Genomic DNA, 19,751 nt, shown 5'->3' on the forward strand with positions numbered 1-19,751 from the left:
CACAGAAAATCGACACAATGGAAAAATCAGGAGGAAAATTCCAATTTTTCCAAAAAATACAGAAGTTTTTAGATTATTAAGTGGAAAACGAATGTTTGCAGCCCCATATAGCGCTCTGGTTGCTAATCAAACAACAAAAACCCCATCCTGACACAGGATGTTCCAAAAGCCTAATTCAGAAAAAAGACAATTTAACCTATGTTTAATAAAATGTTTATTTAGGACGGTAACACAAGATAAATCATGCAAGAGCTCAGTAAAAACAAAAAACAACCAAAAAAAGTAAAAGGAAAAGGAATGGCAATTGGTGCTGCCAATGAAAAAAAAAAGTAACTCATTTTGCAGTCCAAAAGTGATACAGAAAACCAACTGAATCTGAGTACAGGCATGGCTGTAGTGATCTTTTGGAGCTGTAAATTAAAGTAACTGCTTGTGTTCCATTCCTCAGAGGAGTCCTAGATCCAAAAGAATCACGCATGTTTCTCGCACCTCACGCTCAGATGGCAGGCAGCCCAGAGCCCCTGCCCACTGAGTTCTTTGATGCTCTTGGGACAGTCTCAAACTGACACTTCTTAGCAGGGGAGGAGGACAGGCACCTTTGGTGACTCTTAAACGAGATTCCATCGACATTCAGAACCTAAAAATTTTGGTAATGAAAACCTTAAGATTGGCAAGTCATCCTTACCAGCCTTAAATGTAGTGTTGTGACGTCCAAGGAAGGATTTCCACATCAGGTGGGAAGTGATTTGAACAGATGTACCAAATTGGACATAGTGTCTCAGATTTCAAATAAAGATAACCCATCTTTTGGCAAAAAAAATAAATATAGTGGAATGTAAGTTTGATAGATGGAAGAATATATAATCTACCAACTGTCAAGAAGTACGATTTCATTGCAGACACAAAGAATCAACAATTTCAAAGAATTAAAAAAAAAAAAATTTGCACTTATTCCTCACAAAATCTTCACTTTTGGAACTACCCCAATTGAAGCTACACACTGACTTTATTAATACAGCATTGTTTCTTTGTGTAAAAAAATCTTTGTACATTGTAATAAAAAAAGATAAGGCAAGATGCATTAAACAGAAACCTTCTGGTTCTTTCCCTCTGGGTTCTCACAGAGCCACTGATGACTATCTGCAACAAAAGAGTGAAGTTTCTGATTTTCCGTATCAAGCATCTTGTGCCTTTGCTGTGGTAAGAATTCTGTCCGAGCACCCTGAAGGACAGATGCTGGTGATGGTCTTTGGCACTTACGCTGGCAGACTGAGCTTCTTTCCCTTGAGTACTAGAATTTTTGAGAGAGGGAGAGAAAACAAAAGATTACTGATCCCGACAAGCTTGTAGTTTCCTCCTTCCCATTCCTAGAAGTCTGTCACACAAGATGCTATCACTACATAGTAAGGGACAAGGAAATCAGCTTCTGACAACCAGCAGGCATGGGAATTTGGTGTCAATAAACAAAGTCCTCTGAACTATGAAAATGTCATGCACGCATAGATGGAGTTTTTTTCATGTGTCTGGATGCCATAGCAATTGAATTTAAAAATACTAATTCAACTGAAACTGTCACTAAATTCATAGCAGCTTTTTGTTCTCATGACTTTCTCCCCTAATTAACATGAATTGAAACATAACTGTTATGAAACTTTGGATGTTAAAAAAAGAGATAAGATACATAAGTGCTTATATTTAGCAATTTCACCATTAGGAATTTTACTGTATAGCCAGGATCCTTAGCCTGGGATCTGTGGTTGGGTTTCAGGGGCTCCTGAATTCCCGAAAACTATACGCATACGTTTGTGTGAATATGCATAACTGTGCATTTTCTTCTGAGTAAGGACCACGGCTTTCTTCAGATTATTGTGAAGTTCATGCATCCTCTATTCACACAACTGCAAAAATATCCATACACAAGGGTGCTGATGCAAGCACTGGGGTTTTAAGCCCAAACACCGATGAACAGGGGCTGAGTAAGTAAATTATGGTAATGCACATAATAAAATACTCTACGGCTATTAAAAATTATGTAGATGTCTGAGGAAAAGAGCAGATTATAGAATAGCATGTTTAGTTTAAATCATGCATCACTAAATCATTACATTTACTGAAACATTAACAATGATTATCTCTGAGTGGTAGGATTCTGGGTGATTGTTTTCAGAATTAGTAGTTCTGATTTTACAGTGAAAACGTGTCATTGCAGGGACTTCCCTGGTGGCGCAGTGGTTAAGAATCCACCTGCCAATGCAGGAGACATGGGTTTGAGCCCTGGTCTGGGAAGATACCACATGCCGCAGAGCAACTAAGCCCATGCGCCACAACTACTGAGCCCACGCGCCTAGAGCCCATGCTCCGCAACAAGAGAAGCCACTGCAATGAAAAGCCTGCGCACCACAACAAAGAGTAGCCTCAGCTCACCACAACTAGAGAAAGCTCACGCACAGTAACGAAGACCCACCACAGCCAATAAATAAATACATTTTAAAAACTTTAAAAATTAAAAAAAAAGAAAATGTGTCATTGTAGCAAAACAGCAAAAAAAAAAAAAGAGACTGAAAATCCTGACCCAGAATTTACTTGAGAGTCAATGACAATGTTTTTCTGAAGCCAGTTCTGCCTTCTGAGCAAGTGTCAGATTAGGAGCATGTTGGGCAAGGGAGCCCCTAGAAGAACACACAGCTGTAGAACAAAGCAGGCAGGATGCAGCCCCATGTACCTTTTGTAATGTACAAGTAGAAGAAGTCGCAGTACAGGATGGTCTGGACAACGCCAGCAACCACAGCGATGAGGTCAAAGAAACCCTCAAAGTAGAAGCGCCAGATCCAGTTGACCAGATACAAAGCGCGATACAGGCCCAGGAAGAACAGGTAGTGGGTGGTGATGGTCTCGGCCTCCCCAGTCTTGCTGATCATGAAGAGCTGCGGTAGGATAGCCACGGACTCAAGGTAGATGGAGAAGGTCCACAAAATCTGTAAGAAGAACAGCACGCTTTGGTTAGCATCCAGTGGCCCACCATGAGTCCACGGGAAACACTCTTACTTTACTGTGAAGTAGCACAAAAAGAGTGGGAGTCTGGGCATCAGCGCCCAGGACAGAGTGGCTCTGCAATGTAACAAATCACGGAAACTTAAGCTACAGATAAAAGGCGCAGACACTCCGATGACAAGCGGGGTGACCTGGACACCTCCACCTCTCTGCAGTTTCATTACCCTGTCTCTCAGCGTTGCGTTCTTCCCTGTACGACTCTCTGGGACTCTACATATATGATGTTTCTCCTCCCCCAGCTTATCCCACTCTGAATCTAGGGTCCCAAATTTCTCCCTTCTGCCAGGGTTGACAAGACTGATGACTGGGTCCTTCCACTCCCTCACTGCTGTTTTTCCTCACCAACTGGGTCTCCTTTCCAGACTATCTAAATCGTCTTACTGTTTTCCTTATCCTTTAAGCAGTTTTTTAGCATGGTTAAATCAAAGGGGTAAGAAGTCAGAGTTGTAATTATGCAAACTCTCTGCCCAACACAGCACTTCATTCACGCTGACGAAAGAAGGACCTGTGGAGGGTTGTAACACCCAGGCGCTCCCGCACCATCGGATGACCACCATCCGTGCGGCGACCGAACCAACCCCAGGACGCTCGGGGGTGGACGGAGTGGTTAGCAGCAGGCCGCCTCACCGCACAGTGCTGGCGCACCGTGCAAACCGTGCCTCCTAAAGCCGAGGAGCGCAGCAGCACTGCTTAAGGATTCACAGACACAGCACCAACGAGCGACACCTGTATATGAAGAGTGAGGGTGGGGAGGAGACTGTTCTTCAGACACGGACAGGCAGGGCACTGCGCTTTATCACAGAAGGCAAGTTTATATTCTAAAGGAGAGTCAGCAGACACCTAAATGGGCATCCAACCTGGGTGCTTAATTCCTGCCCATGATTTATTGACACCAAACCATGTATGTTTGCCACCTGCCCTCCCCCTTCCCCCCCAAAAAAACAGAACCACATCATCTGCAAACAGGTCTATGTCCCTAGGGAACCAGACATGACTACTAAATAACCTCTTAACTAACCTCAAGAGGAGAGAAATCATGATTGACTAGAAATGAGAGGCCACCCACAGGGACCACCAGAAACTCCACTCGGAAAGTATCGTGATTTCCATCGTAGGTTGCCTTAAATTTCATGTAGATCAGGTACACTGTGGCATAGGAGCAGGCAATGTAGATGAGCTAAAAAGAAAAAAAAAAAACAAAAAAAAACGGGGTCATCAATATCTTACAACTGTTCCAACTCTCTTAGCTTTCTATATCATCCATATATATATAGATTTTTTTTCAATTTAAATATAGTGAAGTTCACCTTTTGGGCTGATCAGTTCTGTAAGTCATATAACAACCACAATCAAGACACAGAGCAGTCCTAACCGCCCCCAACCCAGTTCCCTCATGCTGCCCCTGTAGTCAGCCTTTCCCCCAGCCTAACCTCTGGCAATCACTGATGTGTTCTTGGTCCCTGCAGTGTTTGCCTTTTCTAGAATTCCATTCCGTAAACAGAATCATAATCGCACGTCAACTTTAAGATCAATTTCTTTCAGTTAGCATAATGATTTGAGATCCAACCGTGTTGTCGTGTGTATTGAGAACTGGTACCCAGTATTTCGAAGCAGCAGCCACAGCTGTTCATCCACCCATCAGTAAAAGGACAGGTGGCTTGTTCCCAGCTTGGGAGATGGTGGATAGAGCTGCTGTGAACATTTGTGTACAGGCTTTTGTGTGAACATAAGTTTTCATTTCTCTTGAGTAAATACCTAGGAGTGGGACTGCCGGATCATATGTTAAGTGTAAGTTTTTCTTTATAAGAGACTGCAAAGAATGCATTTTTAATCTCATTTTAAACTATTAGATAGTAGCTTTAGAAAAAAAGTGAACACAAAGTTCAATGCAGTTCAAAATTAAGGCACTTCCTTACAGCATGAAGATATTTCTGAGCTAGTGCTTTTCTAAAGATAAGATAAATGATGGTTTTAATTTATATTGTGTTCCTTTAACACTGAACATTCAGATTGTTGCTATGAAATTTTGTCTGGTAACATAATAAAAGCAAAACCAAAACTAAGTGATAATTTGTAAAACACTGCTGCCTACATGTTGGCACAGCAATGTAGCTGTTCAAGGGCTTACAAGTGAGTTATATGGTCCTTCACGTTCAAAAGTTATATATTCATCCAAACCCAAGGAAGAGTCTGATATTCTGAAATTACACCAATCTTCAGAACACAGAATTTTAGGCTCAAGAAGCAAACGGCAACTCCAGCCTATAAACCTAAACAACGGGGGTAACAGCCGCGCAGCCAGGCACTACGTCTCTCCAGGAAAGCCAACTGGTGAAACTTGATAAGGAAAACATTTGGGCAAAACAACTTACGAGGAAAATGACAGCAATCGTCCAGTCCTCTTATGCTTCAAAACAAAACAAAGACCTAAACTGTTCCTGGCATCTCATCATGAAGTTATATTTGCAAATAAATAGTCAACAAAATATCAATATATTTTTAAATTGTTGATCATACCCAGACACGGAAGAAGCAGCACACGCTCTCCCTACCCAATGCAAAACCAAGGAAGGTTAATATCTTTTATTGTTAGAGGAGTTCTCTCCACGTGCAAATATATGCATATATGTGTATGAATAAAATAACATACAACCTGCATGTATGAACAAAATACACACACATCTCTGTAGAGTCCCCCCTTCCTCAGCAGAACATCCTGTGATGGCGCATGGTGGCCAGGGGTCCCTCCCCAGCGCCCCCCACAGCCAGCCCAGACTGCGTCCACAAAGGCTCAGCAGCCACTGGGAAAAGCAGCTACTTTTCTCCTCTCACCAGTGCTTGGCATTTAAAGTAAAAAAAGCTATGAGCACACACAACTTGGCTCTCACTCCTCTGATTTTCAGGACATTATGCTTGGAAGCAACAATTAAGCAAGTAAGGATTGCTCTGAGAGCCAGGCATCCTGAGGGGGAAGGAAGGGGGTTCTTGCTCATACACCTCTAATATCTACAGTTTTAACTTGCCTGGACAACAAGCAAAGACCTAGCCTTTTTTTTTTTTTTTTGGCGGTACCTCACGGCTTGTGGGATCTTAGTTCCTCCACCAGGGATGAAACCTAGGTCCTCTGCAGTGAAAGCACAGAGTCCTAACCAACCACTGGACCGCCAGGGAATTCCCGGACCTAGCCATTTTAAAGGAAGCTAATTACTTCCCGATGATGAGGAAATAACTAGTGATTACTATTACTTCTCTCACTTAGTAACGAAGAACGCAACAACTACAAGTAACTCAAATTTGCTTCTTAGTAAAGACCACAGGCTCAAATACTGCTTTGTCTACTTTGAACTGTGCTTATAAAAGTGCTTTTGAACATAAAGTGTTGGGGGGAGTTGCTTTAAACACCACACCAATGGCTTCAGATTAAACATCACTTCCCTCGGCGCCAATAACCAAGTGCCCACCACAATGCCCAGCACATGGGTGCTCGCTAAGCATTCAAACAATGAATGAATGAAACAGGCATCCTTTACACATCTCAGGAGCCCCATGTTTCCTTCACAGCACCAATCACAAATCGCAGCCACTGGTTTCGTACTGTCGTGATGGTCTGCTCGCAGCCGTCAGATCACCGGTGCTGCTGCTCGCCCGCCCCGCCCTCAGGGCGCCCTGGGGCAGCTCACCAGGTATGTGGTCAGGGCCTGCGGGGAAGAACTGAGGCTGCCCGCAGCGTGCAGAGGGTACCGCCAGTGGCTGAGTTGTACATTTGCTTTCATGCAGGAATTAGGAAGAATGTGACACCAAAGGTGTCACGGATACTAATACTTAGGACAAGTTAAATGATTTAAAAACCATATTAAGTAAATGATGGTGCAGCTGCTGTTAAGTACAGCAAAGCACCACCCAGATGGCACACCCAGGCCCTCACAGGGCAGCAGCATGAGGCTGTGCGGCGAGGAGCCTTGCTTTCGTGCCTCGTTCTGAACCAACTTGCTGGGTTTCCCAGGGAGTCTGTAATTTCCCACTGCTTGAAAACATAATAGTCACCCCTCTTTCTTATAGGGTTTTCAAGAGCTTTAGAAGTTTATCACAGTTGAGGAACTTAAGACTAAGAACTCTCTAAGTGCAAAGCACTAATTAAATAGATACCGCTTTGATACAGAAAAGTATGCTTAATGATAACTATCCTTGTTACATGTACTAGGTGGTCTAAAAGTGCACACGTCGAGAACAGCATATTTAGACATTATTCTTGAAGCTGTTTAAGTGCACAGGTGACACAAATTTAACAGTTCCCATAGGTCTGTGAATTATGGATAAAATATATTCCATTGGATGTCACACCATACCTTCATAGACGTATTATATAATGAAATAAATGAAGTAAAAAGATCCAGGTAACGAGTTGTGAAGACCAGTGCAAACAGAAGCTGGCTTTTCCCAGAAATACCTAAAGAAAGAAAAGGAAACTATTAGAAATGCCTCCAAGAGTGTTATGATTCTTGCAGACAACACCGTACAGGGAAGTGGGACACCAGGGGCCAAGGCCGATGGCCTGGAGGACGCTAAACAAATGGAAGCAGTTTCAGTTTTTCTTCCCCTTAACAATCTTGAACAGAATCACCTGGGAAGGTTCTAACAGCTTTTCTGTCTTACTATGATGAGTGACCACAGGAAAGTGACTTATGCCTGCGCCAATATACCAGGATGTGCATTGCTCGAATGAACATTAACTTTCTCAGCCATCTCTAAGTAGGAACAAATTTATTTCAAAAATCCTGCCGTTCCTTAGTGTTGTAACTTGCCTGATACCTTTAGCATCTTTCCATTTTAAAACAATATCTCGTGGTGACAAATCTTTCGAGGACAGAGTTGGAATCTATCTGGATTAAGGAGATGAGGAACCAAGCAGGGGGCACTGCTTCAGGGAAGAGTTTGAACAGTAATCCTCCTGAACTGGCCGCCCAAGATGACTGCTTTTGTGAGGGCAGCATTTACGTGGACAGGTTAAAAACTTAAAAAAAAAAAAACAAACTCTTAGATTAATCACACAACCAATCTCAGACTCACATGAAAATGCTCCTGGATGCTACAGCAACAAGAGGGTGGGAACCGGCTAGTCTTCCAACGCAGCGCTCTTCTATTGTTTTAACATCTTGAAACTGTTTCTCCCTCGAGTCACCACCCCTCCCTCCCCAAGCACTGTTGTGGCCCATGGAGACTCAGCTGTGGACGTCTAGCAGGTCACAGGGAGTGAATCTGACATCCGGATTTGGCCAAATATTTATGTGACAACAGACTGTGAACTGTGGGTTTCAGATGTTGGAGAAAAAGCAAATTCATTAAGGGAACTGAATCTCACTAGGTGTCAGAACCCACCCAACCCCACCTACATTGTAAACGTCACACCATGAGACATTTAGGCAAGTTTGTATTTAGCACACATGTCACTGCACCCAAATCATTAGCGATATTCTTCCAGAATATGAAAATCACATTGTTTTAAATGATATTTTACAAACAACACTATTTTACAAAACAATTTTATAGCTTGTTGAAGCAAAAAGCCTGGATTTAAAAATGTTACTTTCTATGTGTGCATAATTGCAGTTGCAGCCAATTCATAAAAACACCTAAATTGAAGTTGAAGAAACAGTCGACTCAATCCTTCTGGGTCCATCAGTAGTAACCAATTTCAAGGGCCAAAGGTGGAGACAGAGATAGAAAGCCTGCCTCTTTTAGTCTTTTCTCCAGTAACGGAACATTTTTTTCCTTATCAAAGATCAATGTTCCAGTGGAGAAACAGTGAGGCTGCCGTTGACATAGAGAACAGGGAGAGAGAAGGGGGGCGGGGGGGAAGGACAGGGAGCATGTAGTTCACGTGTGATGACTGCTGAAGCCTTGAGAGAGAAATTTCCAGTTCATTTTCTAAATATATGGTTCTTTCCAATATTTTAAATAAAAAATTATAGAATACACATGGGCAAATTTTGTTGTAAAGGGTTTATTCTAATAGAACTGTGAAGCCAGGCAAATTCTAAATTTGTCCTCATTTTCAGCATCCTATACTAAACATCAGGGACTGCCATATTGCTTTTACTACTTCCCTGTGCGACCTAATTCGCATCACTTTCTCTGGGAAGTCATCTTTGATGACACCCTCCCTCAGTGCTGTTTATTCATTCAGCAAGTATATAATGGGAACTACTTCATGTCAGCTGCTGCCCTGGCTCCTGTTACCATGCTTATAAAATACACTGTGGTTATCCGGTTGCCTGTCTCCCTCTCCCCTAAACCCCCACCAGACACAGAGATCTCTGAGGGCCGGGGTCATGCCTTATTCCACTTTGTATTCTCTGTGCTGAGTACTGGGCCTGACACACAGCAGGGCCCAGAAAATACCTGCTGAATGAAAGAACAAATGGAAAAAAAAAAAACGTAATTCATTTTATTTTCATGTCATGAAGGTAAACTCATTGTATGATATTTTGGGATAACATTTCCAAAGAATGTCTAAGTCATACGTGTCTCTATGACTGTAAATAGGCGATGTGCTCTGGGCTCTGCCCTAATTTACTGCCAGCCATAGGGTGGGGCAGAGAAGAAGGGGCCAGGCAGCAGGCGGCAGCTTGTTCCGAGGTGGAGAGTCCATGCGGGAACCACCGTGCTGGAACACTGAGTATGCCTGCACGGTTTTACCCTCTTCCTCCTGGCCTGGGAGCCTGATTAGCAGGCAGCAGCTTCTTCCTTTAAAACAGAAAAAACTGTTCTGTCTTCTCAGGAAGGCAGGGATCCCAGCCGAAGACAGAGCAGGCAGGGGCAGGAATCTCCCTCTAGGGGGAATACTTGCTGTGAAGCCAGAGGGGCTCCCATGGTCAGTTTCTGTGCTGAGACCAAAGCACACGAAGGGCGAAGGCTATCAGTAACAAGCTCTCAAGAACACTCACTCTAAACGTTTCTGTAACGGCCATCCCAATACCACACGCATCAAATAGCCATACAAGTGTCACTTGTAAAATGGAAACCAATCATTAAACTTAACACCATTCCTGTCTTTTCCCACTGGGCCAAGTTAAATTTAATAAAAGCCTACAACTATATACTCCACTGTATGTTACTTTAAATTAAGCTGGTTAAGAGCTGCATTTTTCATATTCCCATTGTTTACACAACAAAGCCTTCAACCAAAGAAAAAAGCCTCCCACGAATTATTTTTGTCCTGGCAACAGCTGGGATGCAACCAAGCACTGGATGTCAGACCACCAGGATAATCCGCACGGCAGCATTCGACAAGGGTCCTGGGCATCACGCTCTGACCAACTGTCTCAGAGGACCCAGATGCTCTCCCGAAGGCCATTAACTTACCCTGGAAACAGGAGCCCAAGAGTCAGCACCTGACTCAACACAGCTCTTGTGACTTCAGGAAAGAGAGGCTTTGGAGTCAGGTTTGGATTCAGGCTCAGTCCCTGAGTGCAGCAGGTTAAGTCAGGACCCACTACATTCCTGGCCCCACTAAACCTCACTTTCTGCACCTGTCAAATGGGGACAAATTATGCCAAATTTTGGGACTAGTGGAAAAAGTGTTTTTGACTATGCCTGCCATGCTGCAGATGCTCAATAAATGACAGCTATTACTATGTATTGCTTTGCCATCTTGTTTTCAGAGAAATCCACGCTATTTTATTAAAAGTACCAACTGGGCTAACATACATGGAATAAAAAGCAAAAGGACCTTTTTAACACCCCTCCCAAATCCTTTTTAAGTGCAATGTCCCATGCTTCTTTTTAAAGCCCCTTTCTAATATGTGTTTGTATGAGTACCCACACATGTTTGCCCCTAAAATGGGGCCACACAATCCCTTGCTTTACAATTTGCTTTTTTCTTTTTTTTAATAAATTTACTCATTTATTTATTGGCTGCATTAGGTCTTCGGTGCTGCGCGCGGGCTTTCTTTAGTTGTGGAGAGCTGGGCTACTCTTTGTTGCGTTGCACGGGTTGCTCATTGTTGAGGAGCACGGGCTCTGGGCTCGCGGGCTTCAATAGTTACAGCACACAGAATCAGTAGCTGTGGCGCACAGGCTTAGTTGCTCCATGGCATGTGGGGTCTTCCCAGGCCAGGGATGGAATCCGTGTCCCCTGCACTGGCAGGCGGATTCTTAACCACTGTGCCACCAGGGAAGTCCTCCTCTTTCTTTTCAAGCTCTTTATTGAATATAATTGCTTTACACTGTTGTGCCAGTTTTTGCTGTACATCAGTGAATCAGCTGTATTTATACGAACTCCTCCTTTTTTTAACTTAGTGTTTCAGATATATCTTCTCCTGTTAAAACTTCTAGCTCATTCTTTTTAATGGCTGCATGATGCTCCACAGTGTGAATGTACCAACATCTGTGTGACCCCTCCACTAATGGACACTTGAGCTGTGTAAACTTTTTGTCCTTATAAATACTGCATGAACATCTTTGTATCTATAAACAGTGTTTTGTATTTATTTATGTACAACAAACATCTTTACACCTATATATAGTTTGTTCACATGCATGACAATTTCTGTAGAAATGCTGGGATAAAATAAACCCACTTTAAGTTTTGAAATGTTGTCAAATTTCCCCTACACAGGCTGTGCCAATTTCCATGTTCACTAACATCAGATGAGAACACCCTTTACTTCACACCCTCGCCTACTTTAGGTGTTGTAAACCTCTGACTTTTTCCCACCCAGTGGCAAACGATGGCAGGCACTGCTATTTTAACACCCAGGTTCCTAACTACTAGTGAGGTAGGGCATTCTTTCATGCTTAACTGGCCTCCTGGTATTCTTCTGTGAACTGCCAACTTTGCCCATTTATCTATCAGGTTGGTTTTTTAATTTGTAGGAGTATTTTATTATAGGTGTTGACCTTTGTCACCTAGATACACTGCAGATTACCCCTCTCGGTTCACTGTCTTCTAAACTTTGATGATACTCTTTTTTTTTTTTTAATGTTCTTTTTTTATTGTGGTAAAAGTCACATAATACAAAACATACTATTTTAACTATATCTAAGTGGACAGTTCAGTGGCACTAAGTACACTCACATTGCTGTGCAACTCTCACCAACACCGATGATATTCTGGATTAGTGGGTTAATTTGGGGAGATGAATCCTCCTGCTTACTCATCAGCCTGCCTAGTCCTATCCAGGACCATGACATGAACACACATTCAGGTCACCTTCTATGCCCATCAGCAAAATTTCATACTTTTCTTCACAGAGGTCTTATACCCTCCTTGTTGAGAAATCAGGGGAGCCTTCCCTAGGGTCTTTCTTGCCACTTCACATCCATAGGATTTACTGCCTATATGATTTGATACCTTCTATTTTTATCTTTTTATGTCTTATTATTTCAAGTAAATTGCAGCTTTCTTGAGAGCAGAAACTTTGATAGCAACAAGCTGCTGCTCTGAACTGTGTCCCCAGTGCCTTGCACATGGTGGGTGGTCAGTAAGTGAGGGCAATGATTACTTGGGAGACCGACACTCAAAAGACCAGAGGTGACAGCTGCTGCCAAGAGGGAGCTGGGAATGTGAGGCAAAAGCTTCTTGAAGTACTTGACGACAAAAGAGGAGGTGTTTTCCATGTACTTCAAAAATATAAACTGTCACAACAAAGACGTACTGTATAGCACAGGGAACTACATACTCAATATCTTGTAATAATCTATAAGGGAAAAGATTCTGAAAAAGAATATATAGGACTTCCCTGGTGGCGCAGCAGTTAAGAATCCACCTGCCCAATGCAGGGGACATGGGTTCGATCCCCGATCCGGGAAGATCCCACATGCCACAGAGCAACTAAGCCTGTGTGCTACAACTACTGAGCCTGTGCTCCAGAGTCCTCGAGCCACAACTGCTGAGTCCCATGCCACAACTACTGAAGCCTGTGCACCTAGAGCAACAAGAGAAGCCACCACAATGAGAAGCCCACACGCCGCAATGAAGAGTAGCTCCTGCTCACACAACTACAGAAAGCCCGCACACAGCAATGAAGACCTAATGCAGCCAATAAATTAAAAAAAAAAAAGAATATACAAACACACACAAATATATATCTGAATTACTTTGCTGTACACCTGAAACTAACACAACACTGTAAACCAACCATACTTCAATAAACAACAAAAAAAAGAAGAGAGAAAAAAACCCACATCTGGAAAAGCAACTACAAAAATCAATCAATAAATCAATCAAAATACCAGCCACTGCATACCAAAGGCAATTTAAGATGAAATATATTAAAATCCAAAATTTCAACACATTTAAGAGCTAAGAAAATGGCTGCCTTTTGTAAATTAGATACCTTCATTGCGAATAAACTATCTCCTAATAAATTCAAAATATAAAGGCAAACATAGATAGATAGACAGACAGACAGACTGTTCAATCACAAGAAATGCAGGGGCATTGTACGTTACTGTCATGTTTGGGAGGATGAAAAATCTGCAGCTTACATGACAACAGCTAACAACAACCTAAGCAATCGGTGGAGAAGAGAAGGGGAGGGCTAGGGGAGGACGGCTGGGAGCCTTGGAGCTCGGAACTCCACTAGGAGTTTAAGCACAATAGATACAGTACTAATCATAGCAGCCTACAGGAAAATGTAGACAGGAAGTTCTTTTTTTTTTTTTTTTAAAGAACTTTTATTGAGATACAGTTAACATACAACAAACTGCATATATTTAGAGTGTACTATTTGGTATCCCAATTTCCCAATTCATTACGTCCCCCCAACCCTCCCTGCTTTCCCCACTTGGTATCCATGTGTTTGTTCTCTACATCTGTGTCTCTATTTCTACCTTGCAAACTGGTTGATTTGTACCATTTTTCTATATTCTGCATATATGTATTAATATACGATATTTGTTTTTCTCTTTCTGACTCACTTCACTCTGTATGATGGTCTCTACGTTCATCTATGTCTCTACAAGTGTCCCAGTTTCATTGCTTTTTACAGCTGAGTAATGTTCCATTGTATATATGTACCACATCTTTATCCATTCATCTGTTGATGGATGTTTAGGTTGCTTCCATGTCCTGGCTATTGTAAATAGTGCTGCAATGAACACTGGAGTGCATGTGTCTTTTTGAATTATGGTGTTCTCTGGGTATATGCCCAGCAGTGGGATTGCTGGGTCATATGGTAGTTCTATTTTTAGTTTTGCAAGGAACCTCCATACTGTTCTCCATAGTGGCTGTATCAATTTACATTCCCACCAGCAGTGCAAGAGTGTTCCCTTTTCTTCACACCCTCTCCAGCATTTACTGTTTGCAGATTTTCTGATGATGCCCATTCTAATTGGTGTGAGGTGATACTTCATTGTAGTTTTAATTTGCATTTCTCTAATAATTAGTGATGCTGAGCAGCTTTTCATGTACCTCTTGGCCATCCGTATGTCTTCTTTGGAGAAATGCCTATTTAGGCCGTCTGCCCATTTTTGGACTGGGTTATTTGTTGTTTTGATATTGAGCTGGATGAACTGTTTATATATTTTGGAGATTAATCCTTTGTCTGTTGATTCGTTTGCAAATATTTTCTCCCATTCTGAGGGTTGTCTTTTCCTCTTGCTTATAGTTTCCTTTGCTGTGCAGAAGCTTTGAAGTTTCATTAGGTCCCACTTATTTATTTTTGTTTTTATTTCCATTACTCTAGGGGGTGGATCAAAAAAGATCTTGCTGTTATTTACATCGAAGAGTGTTCTTCCTATGTTTTCCTCTAGGAGTTTTATAGTCAGACAGGAAGTTCTTCACCTACAAACCAAGGTTTGTTCTCCCAACGCTACCCAGGTCAGTGTTTAGGAAAATAAAGCGATAACCTGAGCATTCCGTGGTAGTTCAGGAAGGTGAGGAACTCACATTTCACTTGGCCACCCCTCTGTCATGATAATGGCAGACACAGGAGAACGCCAATTCAAACTAAAGCAAAATCAACTGCCCCGCCCCACTTTAAAACAGGTCCTTTGAGGCAGTTGTTCAAGAAAACAGAATCTTCCTCACTCACCTGTCTCATCCCCTACCCTAAGGGGAAAAAGCCCCGTAGCTCTATAGCTGCACTGCGTTGAAAACAAGAGCCAAAATCCTAAAATGAACCCCAATACCAGTATTTTTCAAAGTGAGAAACCCAACCTGAATGTACATGTCTCCTATTCTAGTTCTTTGAGAAACTCATATCAAATTCTTACTCTTTAAAAGTCGCTAAACTTTAAATTAGGATGGGAAAACAAGGCAGCCAGTCAAATTCGGAATTTAATTCTGAATAAATGACTGTGGTGATTTTCATTTTCACAAGGCCAGGAAACTTCACATCTAAGAACTAAAATGATCCTAAGTCTGATAACGAGGACAGTTTAATAACTATTGAGATACTGGGCAAACATGCACAAACTTAACTCACCTATTTATCTTCCTTATTATTTTGGCTGAAGTATTTTATATTTTCCTAAATGCTCCTAAATCTCCCAAATGAGAATAGTGAATATTGAAAAGCAAACAAGCAAAAGAGCAAACCTTATTTTCTCCTATTACTCAAGGTTCCCTTAAGAACTCTACGTTCAGCATTGCACTAACTTCTCCCCAACATCCTAGTTTAGATATACTTATGGGAGACAGCATGCTTCAACATTTAATGACTTGTCACAGCAGGGGATTCTGAAGAACATGAAAGATGAAGAGAGTCACACAAAGATTTTGGAGCAAAAATAGAAAGTAAAAGTAACATTTTCTGGTGGGGGAGATGGGCAAAATGGGTGAAGGTAGTCAAAAGGTAAATCCTGGGCATGTAATATACAGTGGTGACTATAGTTAACAATACTGTATTGTATACCTGAAAGTTGCTAAGACAGTAGATCTTAAAAGTTTTCATTGCAAGGAAAATAAAAATGAAGCTATGTGTGGTGATGGGTGTTAACTAAACTTACTGTGGTAATCATTTCGCAATACACATATCAAATCTTTACACCTAAATCTTGTACACCTAAAACCAACACAAAGTTATATGTCAATTATATCTCAGCAAAGCAGGGATACAAAATAACACTTCCTGAGTGCAACAAAAAATGACCTGAACTACTGACCTGACATCAAATGTTTAAACCAAAACTACTTAGGCGATATAGATATTTATTCAAATCTTTAATTGTGAGTTACTGATCGCCTGTGTTCCAATCCTGGCTCTACCACTCATCTTCTCACCTCCCTGAGCCTCAGTTCTCTCCTCCATGGAATGGGGGCAACAGCACTCATCTCATAAGGTTATTCAAGGACTACACGGGACAAGCCCTATAATGCACTTAGCTCACTCCCTAATTCACAGCAAGTGCTTAATGTCAGCTACCACAATCGCTGAAATTACTTTGCTGTCACTGGAGATGACACAACCGAACCTCTCAGAACTATGCATAAACTGAGAAACCACCTCCAAGCCAAACACGCTGGCTGCAGTACTTGGACTTTGTAACATCCATTTTGATTGCTCAAAGGTCTTTTTTGGTTTTGCTTACTTCCTGGATCTCAGCTATGTTCCAGGGAGATAGGTGAGGCCTGAAGACAGCAGCCAAAGACATGGTTTTACTCGAGAGGTGAAAATATTTAGAAATCAATCGGGTAAATGGAATCTCCGCCACCCAGGTCCCTTGGGACTCCCATCTTTTACTGTCTCTGCAAAAATTCAGTTCTTTAATTCATCAAACGTTATTACACCGAGGCCATGGCATCAAAAATATGTTTAAGGAAGACACTGTAATTTTAAGAAATCATTTTAAAATTCGCCATTCTTAAACGTTTAGGGTTAAGCAAATGCAAAACCGCGCAACTACTAACTGGGGAACATTTTTGCTCACTGCCTCCCAGCAGTGCGTGCATGAAATGTGTGCTCCCGAGGAGGGAGCCGCCAACTCACTGGTGACGTGGAGTGAGGACTTACGGGAGACCGCGGGAGACCTCGGCGGTACCCGGCGCCGCGCCGCAGGTTTCAGAGAACCCGTTATTAGATGGAGGCACTCGGAGTCCCACAAACCAGATCGTCCCTCAGAGCAGCACTAACTGCCCCAAGAAATTCGCCTGAAAAACTCCCCATACCCCCTCCCATGGCGGACGTGATGCTGGACCCGAGGGCCCGGGTGAAAGCCACAGGACTCTAGGGACAGGCCTGCCCGGACACCCTAGCCTGAAGGCCAGTCCTCGCAGGGGCAGGGTGGGGAGCGGGGTGACCTCTCCCCGCACGCGCCCCACCTCCCGGGCTGGGGAGGCTGCCACGTCAGGCCGAGCCGCCGCCGTCCTGCCCATCCTCCCGTCCCCCGCGTCCCATTGATTCACGGGCTCCCCGCGCCCCCGGGCCCCCGGCCCAGGCGCGCGGAGAAGCGCCCACGGAAGCCGGGGCGGGGGGCGCGCTGGCCGGACCCCCGCCCCCATCCAAACTTCCCAGATAGAACAAGGCCCCGCGCGGTCCAGTCGGCGCCTCCCCCGCCGGACGGCTCAAGTTCGGGAGCCGACCGAGCGCAGAGCGGGGCCCAGCGCCGCGACACCTCGCCCCTGCCGGAGCTCCCACCCCGAGCGGCCGCAGGCTTCCCCGGGGCCCCGCCGCCCGCCAGCCCGGCCGAGGGGGTGTGTCCGGCCGGCGCGGGCCCTCCCCGGGACCCGGCCCCGCGCCCGAGCCTTTCGCGGGCCTCGTCGGCCGCTCACCGGCGCAGGAGCGCGTCTTCCAGATCTTCAGCAGCAGGATGACGATGGCCGCCAGGTGGGACAGGTCCCCGGTCAGCCGGAAGATGTTCATGGCGGCGGCGGTCGGCGCGGCGGCCCCGGGCTCGCGGCTCAGGCAGCGGCAGCGGCGGCGGCCCCACAGAGGAAGCGGCGAAGATGGCGAGAGCGGGCGCGACGTGGCCAGGGACGTGGCCGAACTGCCGGCGCGCGCGCGGGGCAGCTTGGGAGAGCGGGCGGCCTCCCGGCCCCGCCCCGGCCCCGCCCCTTAAAGGGGACGCGGCGAGCTCAGGCCGGGAGGGAGCGCGGGCTCCGGGGCTCCCTCCCCAGGTTAGCCAACCTCCCGTTGCCGGGTTTTCGGCTTCCCCTCGGATGCCAGCGATTTCCTTTAATTTTTGAAATGACACTCCCTTGTGGGGGATTTTTTTCCCCTTCCCATTGATTTTAAGAGCTCTATAGGCTTACTGTCTGAAAAAGTATGAGGGGGAAAAATTAATGTGATTGCATCACTCAAGATAAGGTGGATATTGGGGGTGGCGGGGAGCGTGAGAATTATGCAGGGGTCTGAAGTTTTTACCAATCTGGGGACTCTCTTTGAGAAACTGTGCAAAATTAGGTAGAAAACGAACATTTCTATAGAATGTGAAAAGAAATCACAAGAAATTACTGACAGAACAAAGCTGAAAAACAGGACACGCTGCATTATTTGCGGGGCCCAGCTCAATACGAAGACGTGGGTTCCCTGATTGTTCAAAAGCAGAAGAAAAAAAAAAGTGCTGTTAAAGGTATAAAATATAAACCTTTCCCCCTTTCTTTTGTAGTCTCTCTCGACTTGTTTCCTGTTTGCTATTTCATGTGATTCTAAGTAAAGAAAAAAGAAAATTTTAAATTATGATCTTGAATTTTACCGTTTGTCTTTATGTTGAGCCATGTCAGTTTTGAATGCAAATATCAGAGCATTTCACACGGATGTGGAATCGCTGAAAGTGTAGTTTGATTTGGTCGCATGTCCAAGGAAGGTGCCTGGAGTTGGCCAGACTAGATGAACACAGGCCAGACCCAGGAAGGTCAGAAGGAGGAAAAAGGGGTCCCCAGGTGCAGCGCAGGCCAAGGGAGGCCATCTCTGGGCGTGGGATGACAGATGGGCCAGTGTCAGCGGTCTAGTGAGCAGGACCCGCCCTGGGCTTGGCTGGAGGACCTGCATGGTCCTGATGGCTGGCTGGTTCCCGCTCCCTCCAGCTGACCTTGCTGAGGCAGCGAGGTCAATGTAGGCACCTCCCCTTACCAGGCTCTACTACCTCAACCCACCGCAGAGGGCAACCCTCAAGGGTATTGCAACCTCCGTGCCAGGATACATGAGGTACCTGGATCAGGGGTGGGGGAGAGGCTTGTCCCTGCCAGGTTGACCACTAAATGGTGGGACGGCCATCACCATGTCCTGCTCAGAGAAGCCACAGAACACATGAGCTCAACTCCACCCACTCTGGCCCACGTTGCACCTGCACCCAGGCCCCCACGTAAGCAGAGGGTGCAGTGGTCGCTGGGCAGGAGAGGGAGGAGGAGGCCAGGCTGCCAGGGCAAAGGGGAGCAGGCAGCCAAGGACCCTCCCCGAGGAAGCAAGGAGCAGAAGCCAGCTGCGCGCTCCGTGTCTCACTGGACCTCACTCGCAAAACGTAAACCCAAAGGTAAAATTGTTAAGAGTTTGAAGACAATGATGGTCGATCATTACTCCTTGATTATGGGACTTTCTGTCCCTATGAAAATGCAGGGACAGAAGTCAACCCTGCCGACAGATACCACAAACAACACAAAATCCTGACAATGACAAAATGTTTTCTATTAACTACCTCACACACTTCCGTAATACATATTTTCCCACATTTTTTTTCACTGTACACTCTTCAGTCACCTCTTCATAGGACAATGATTTTTTTTGTATGTCTGTGTGTGTTGGGATTAACAACCTTAATAA

At 44.4% G+C, this 19,751-nt stretch overlaps 1 protein-coding gene across 2 annotated transcripts; it reads right to left on the reverse strand.

Moving 5' to 3' along the window:
* Window positions 1–196: 196 nt before the first annotated feature.
* On the reverse strand, window positions 197–17,993 carry KDELR2 (KDEL endoplasmic reticulum protein retention receptor 2). 2 transcript variants are annotated; one of them, XM_057748756.1, is made up of 5 exons: window positions 17,765–17,991; window positions 7,398–7,498; window positions 4,070–4,228; window positions 2,723–2,975; window positions 197–1,291 (listed from the first exon to the last, which is right to left on the reverse strand). In XM_057748756.1, the coding sequence occupies exons 1-5, from the start codon at window positions 17,853–17,855 to the stop codon at window positions 1,257–1,259; spliced, it is 639 nt and encodes a 212-aa protein (XP_057604739.1). In that variant the 5' UTR covers window positions 17,856–17,991; the 3' UTR covers window positions 197–1,256. The 2 variants fall into 2 exon arrangements, with proteins under 2 accessions (XP_057604739.1, XP_057604741.1); XM_057748758.1 differs by lacking the exon at window positions 2,723–2,975 and having other exon boundaries at window positions 17,765–17,993.
* Window positions 17,994–19,751: the final 1,758 nt, after the last annotated feature.

This window comes from Hippopotamus amphibius, chromosome 9 (genome assembly GCF_030028045.1).
Source record: "Hippopotamus amphibius kiboko isolate mHipAmp2 chromosome 9, mHipAmp2.hap2, whole genome shotgun sequence".
Classification (NCBI taxonomy): Eukaryota; Metazoa; Chordata; class Mammalia; order Artiodactyla; family Hippopotamidae; genus Hippopotamus; species Hippopotamus amphibius.

Coding starts and splice junctions, on each gene's coding strand:
- KDELR2 (XM_057748756.1), bottom strand. CDS start 17,855: ATGAACATCTTCCGGCTGACCGGGGACCTGTCCCACCTGGCGGCCATC. Junction 4,229..7,397: donor TATATAATACGTCTATGAAG/GTATGGTGTGAC, acceptor TTTTCTTTTTAG/CTCATCTACATTGCCTGCTC. Junction 2,976..4,069: donor ATGATTTCTCTCCTCTTGAG/GTTAGTTAAGAG, acceptor TTCTTCTTACAG/ATTTTGTGGACCTTCTCCAT.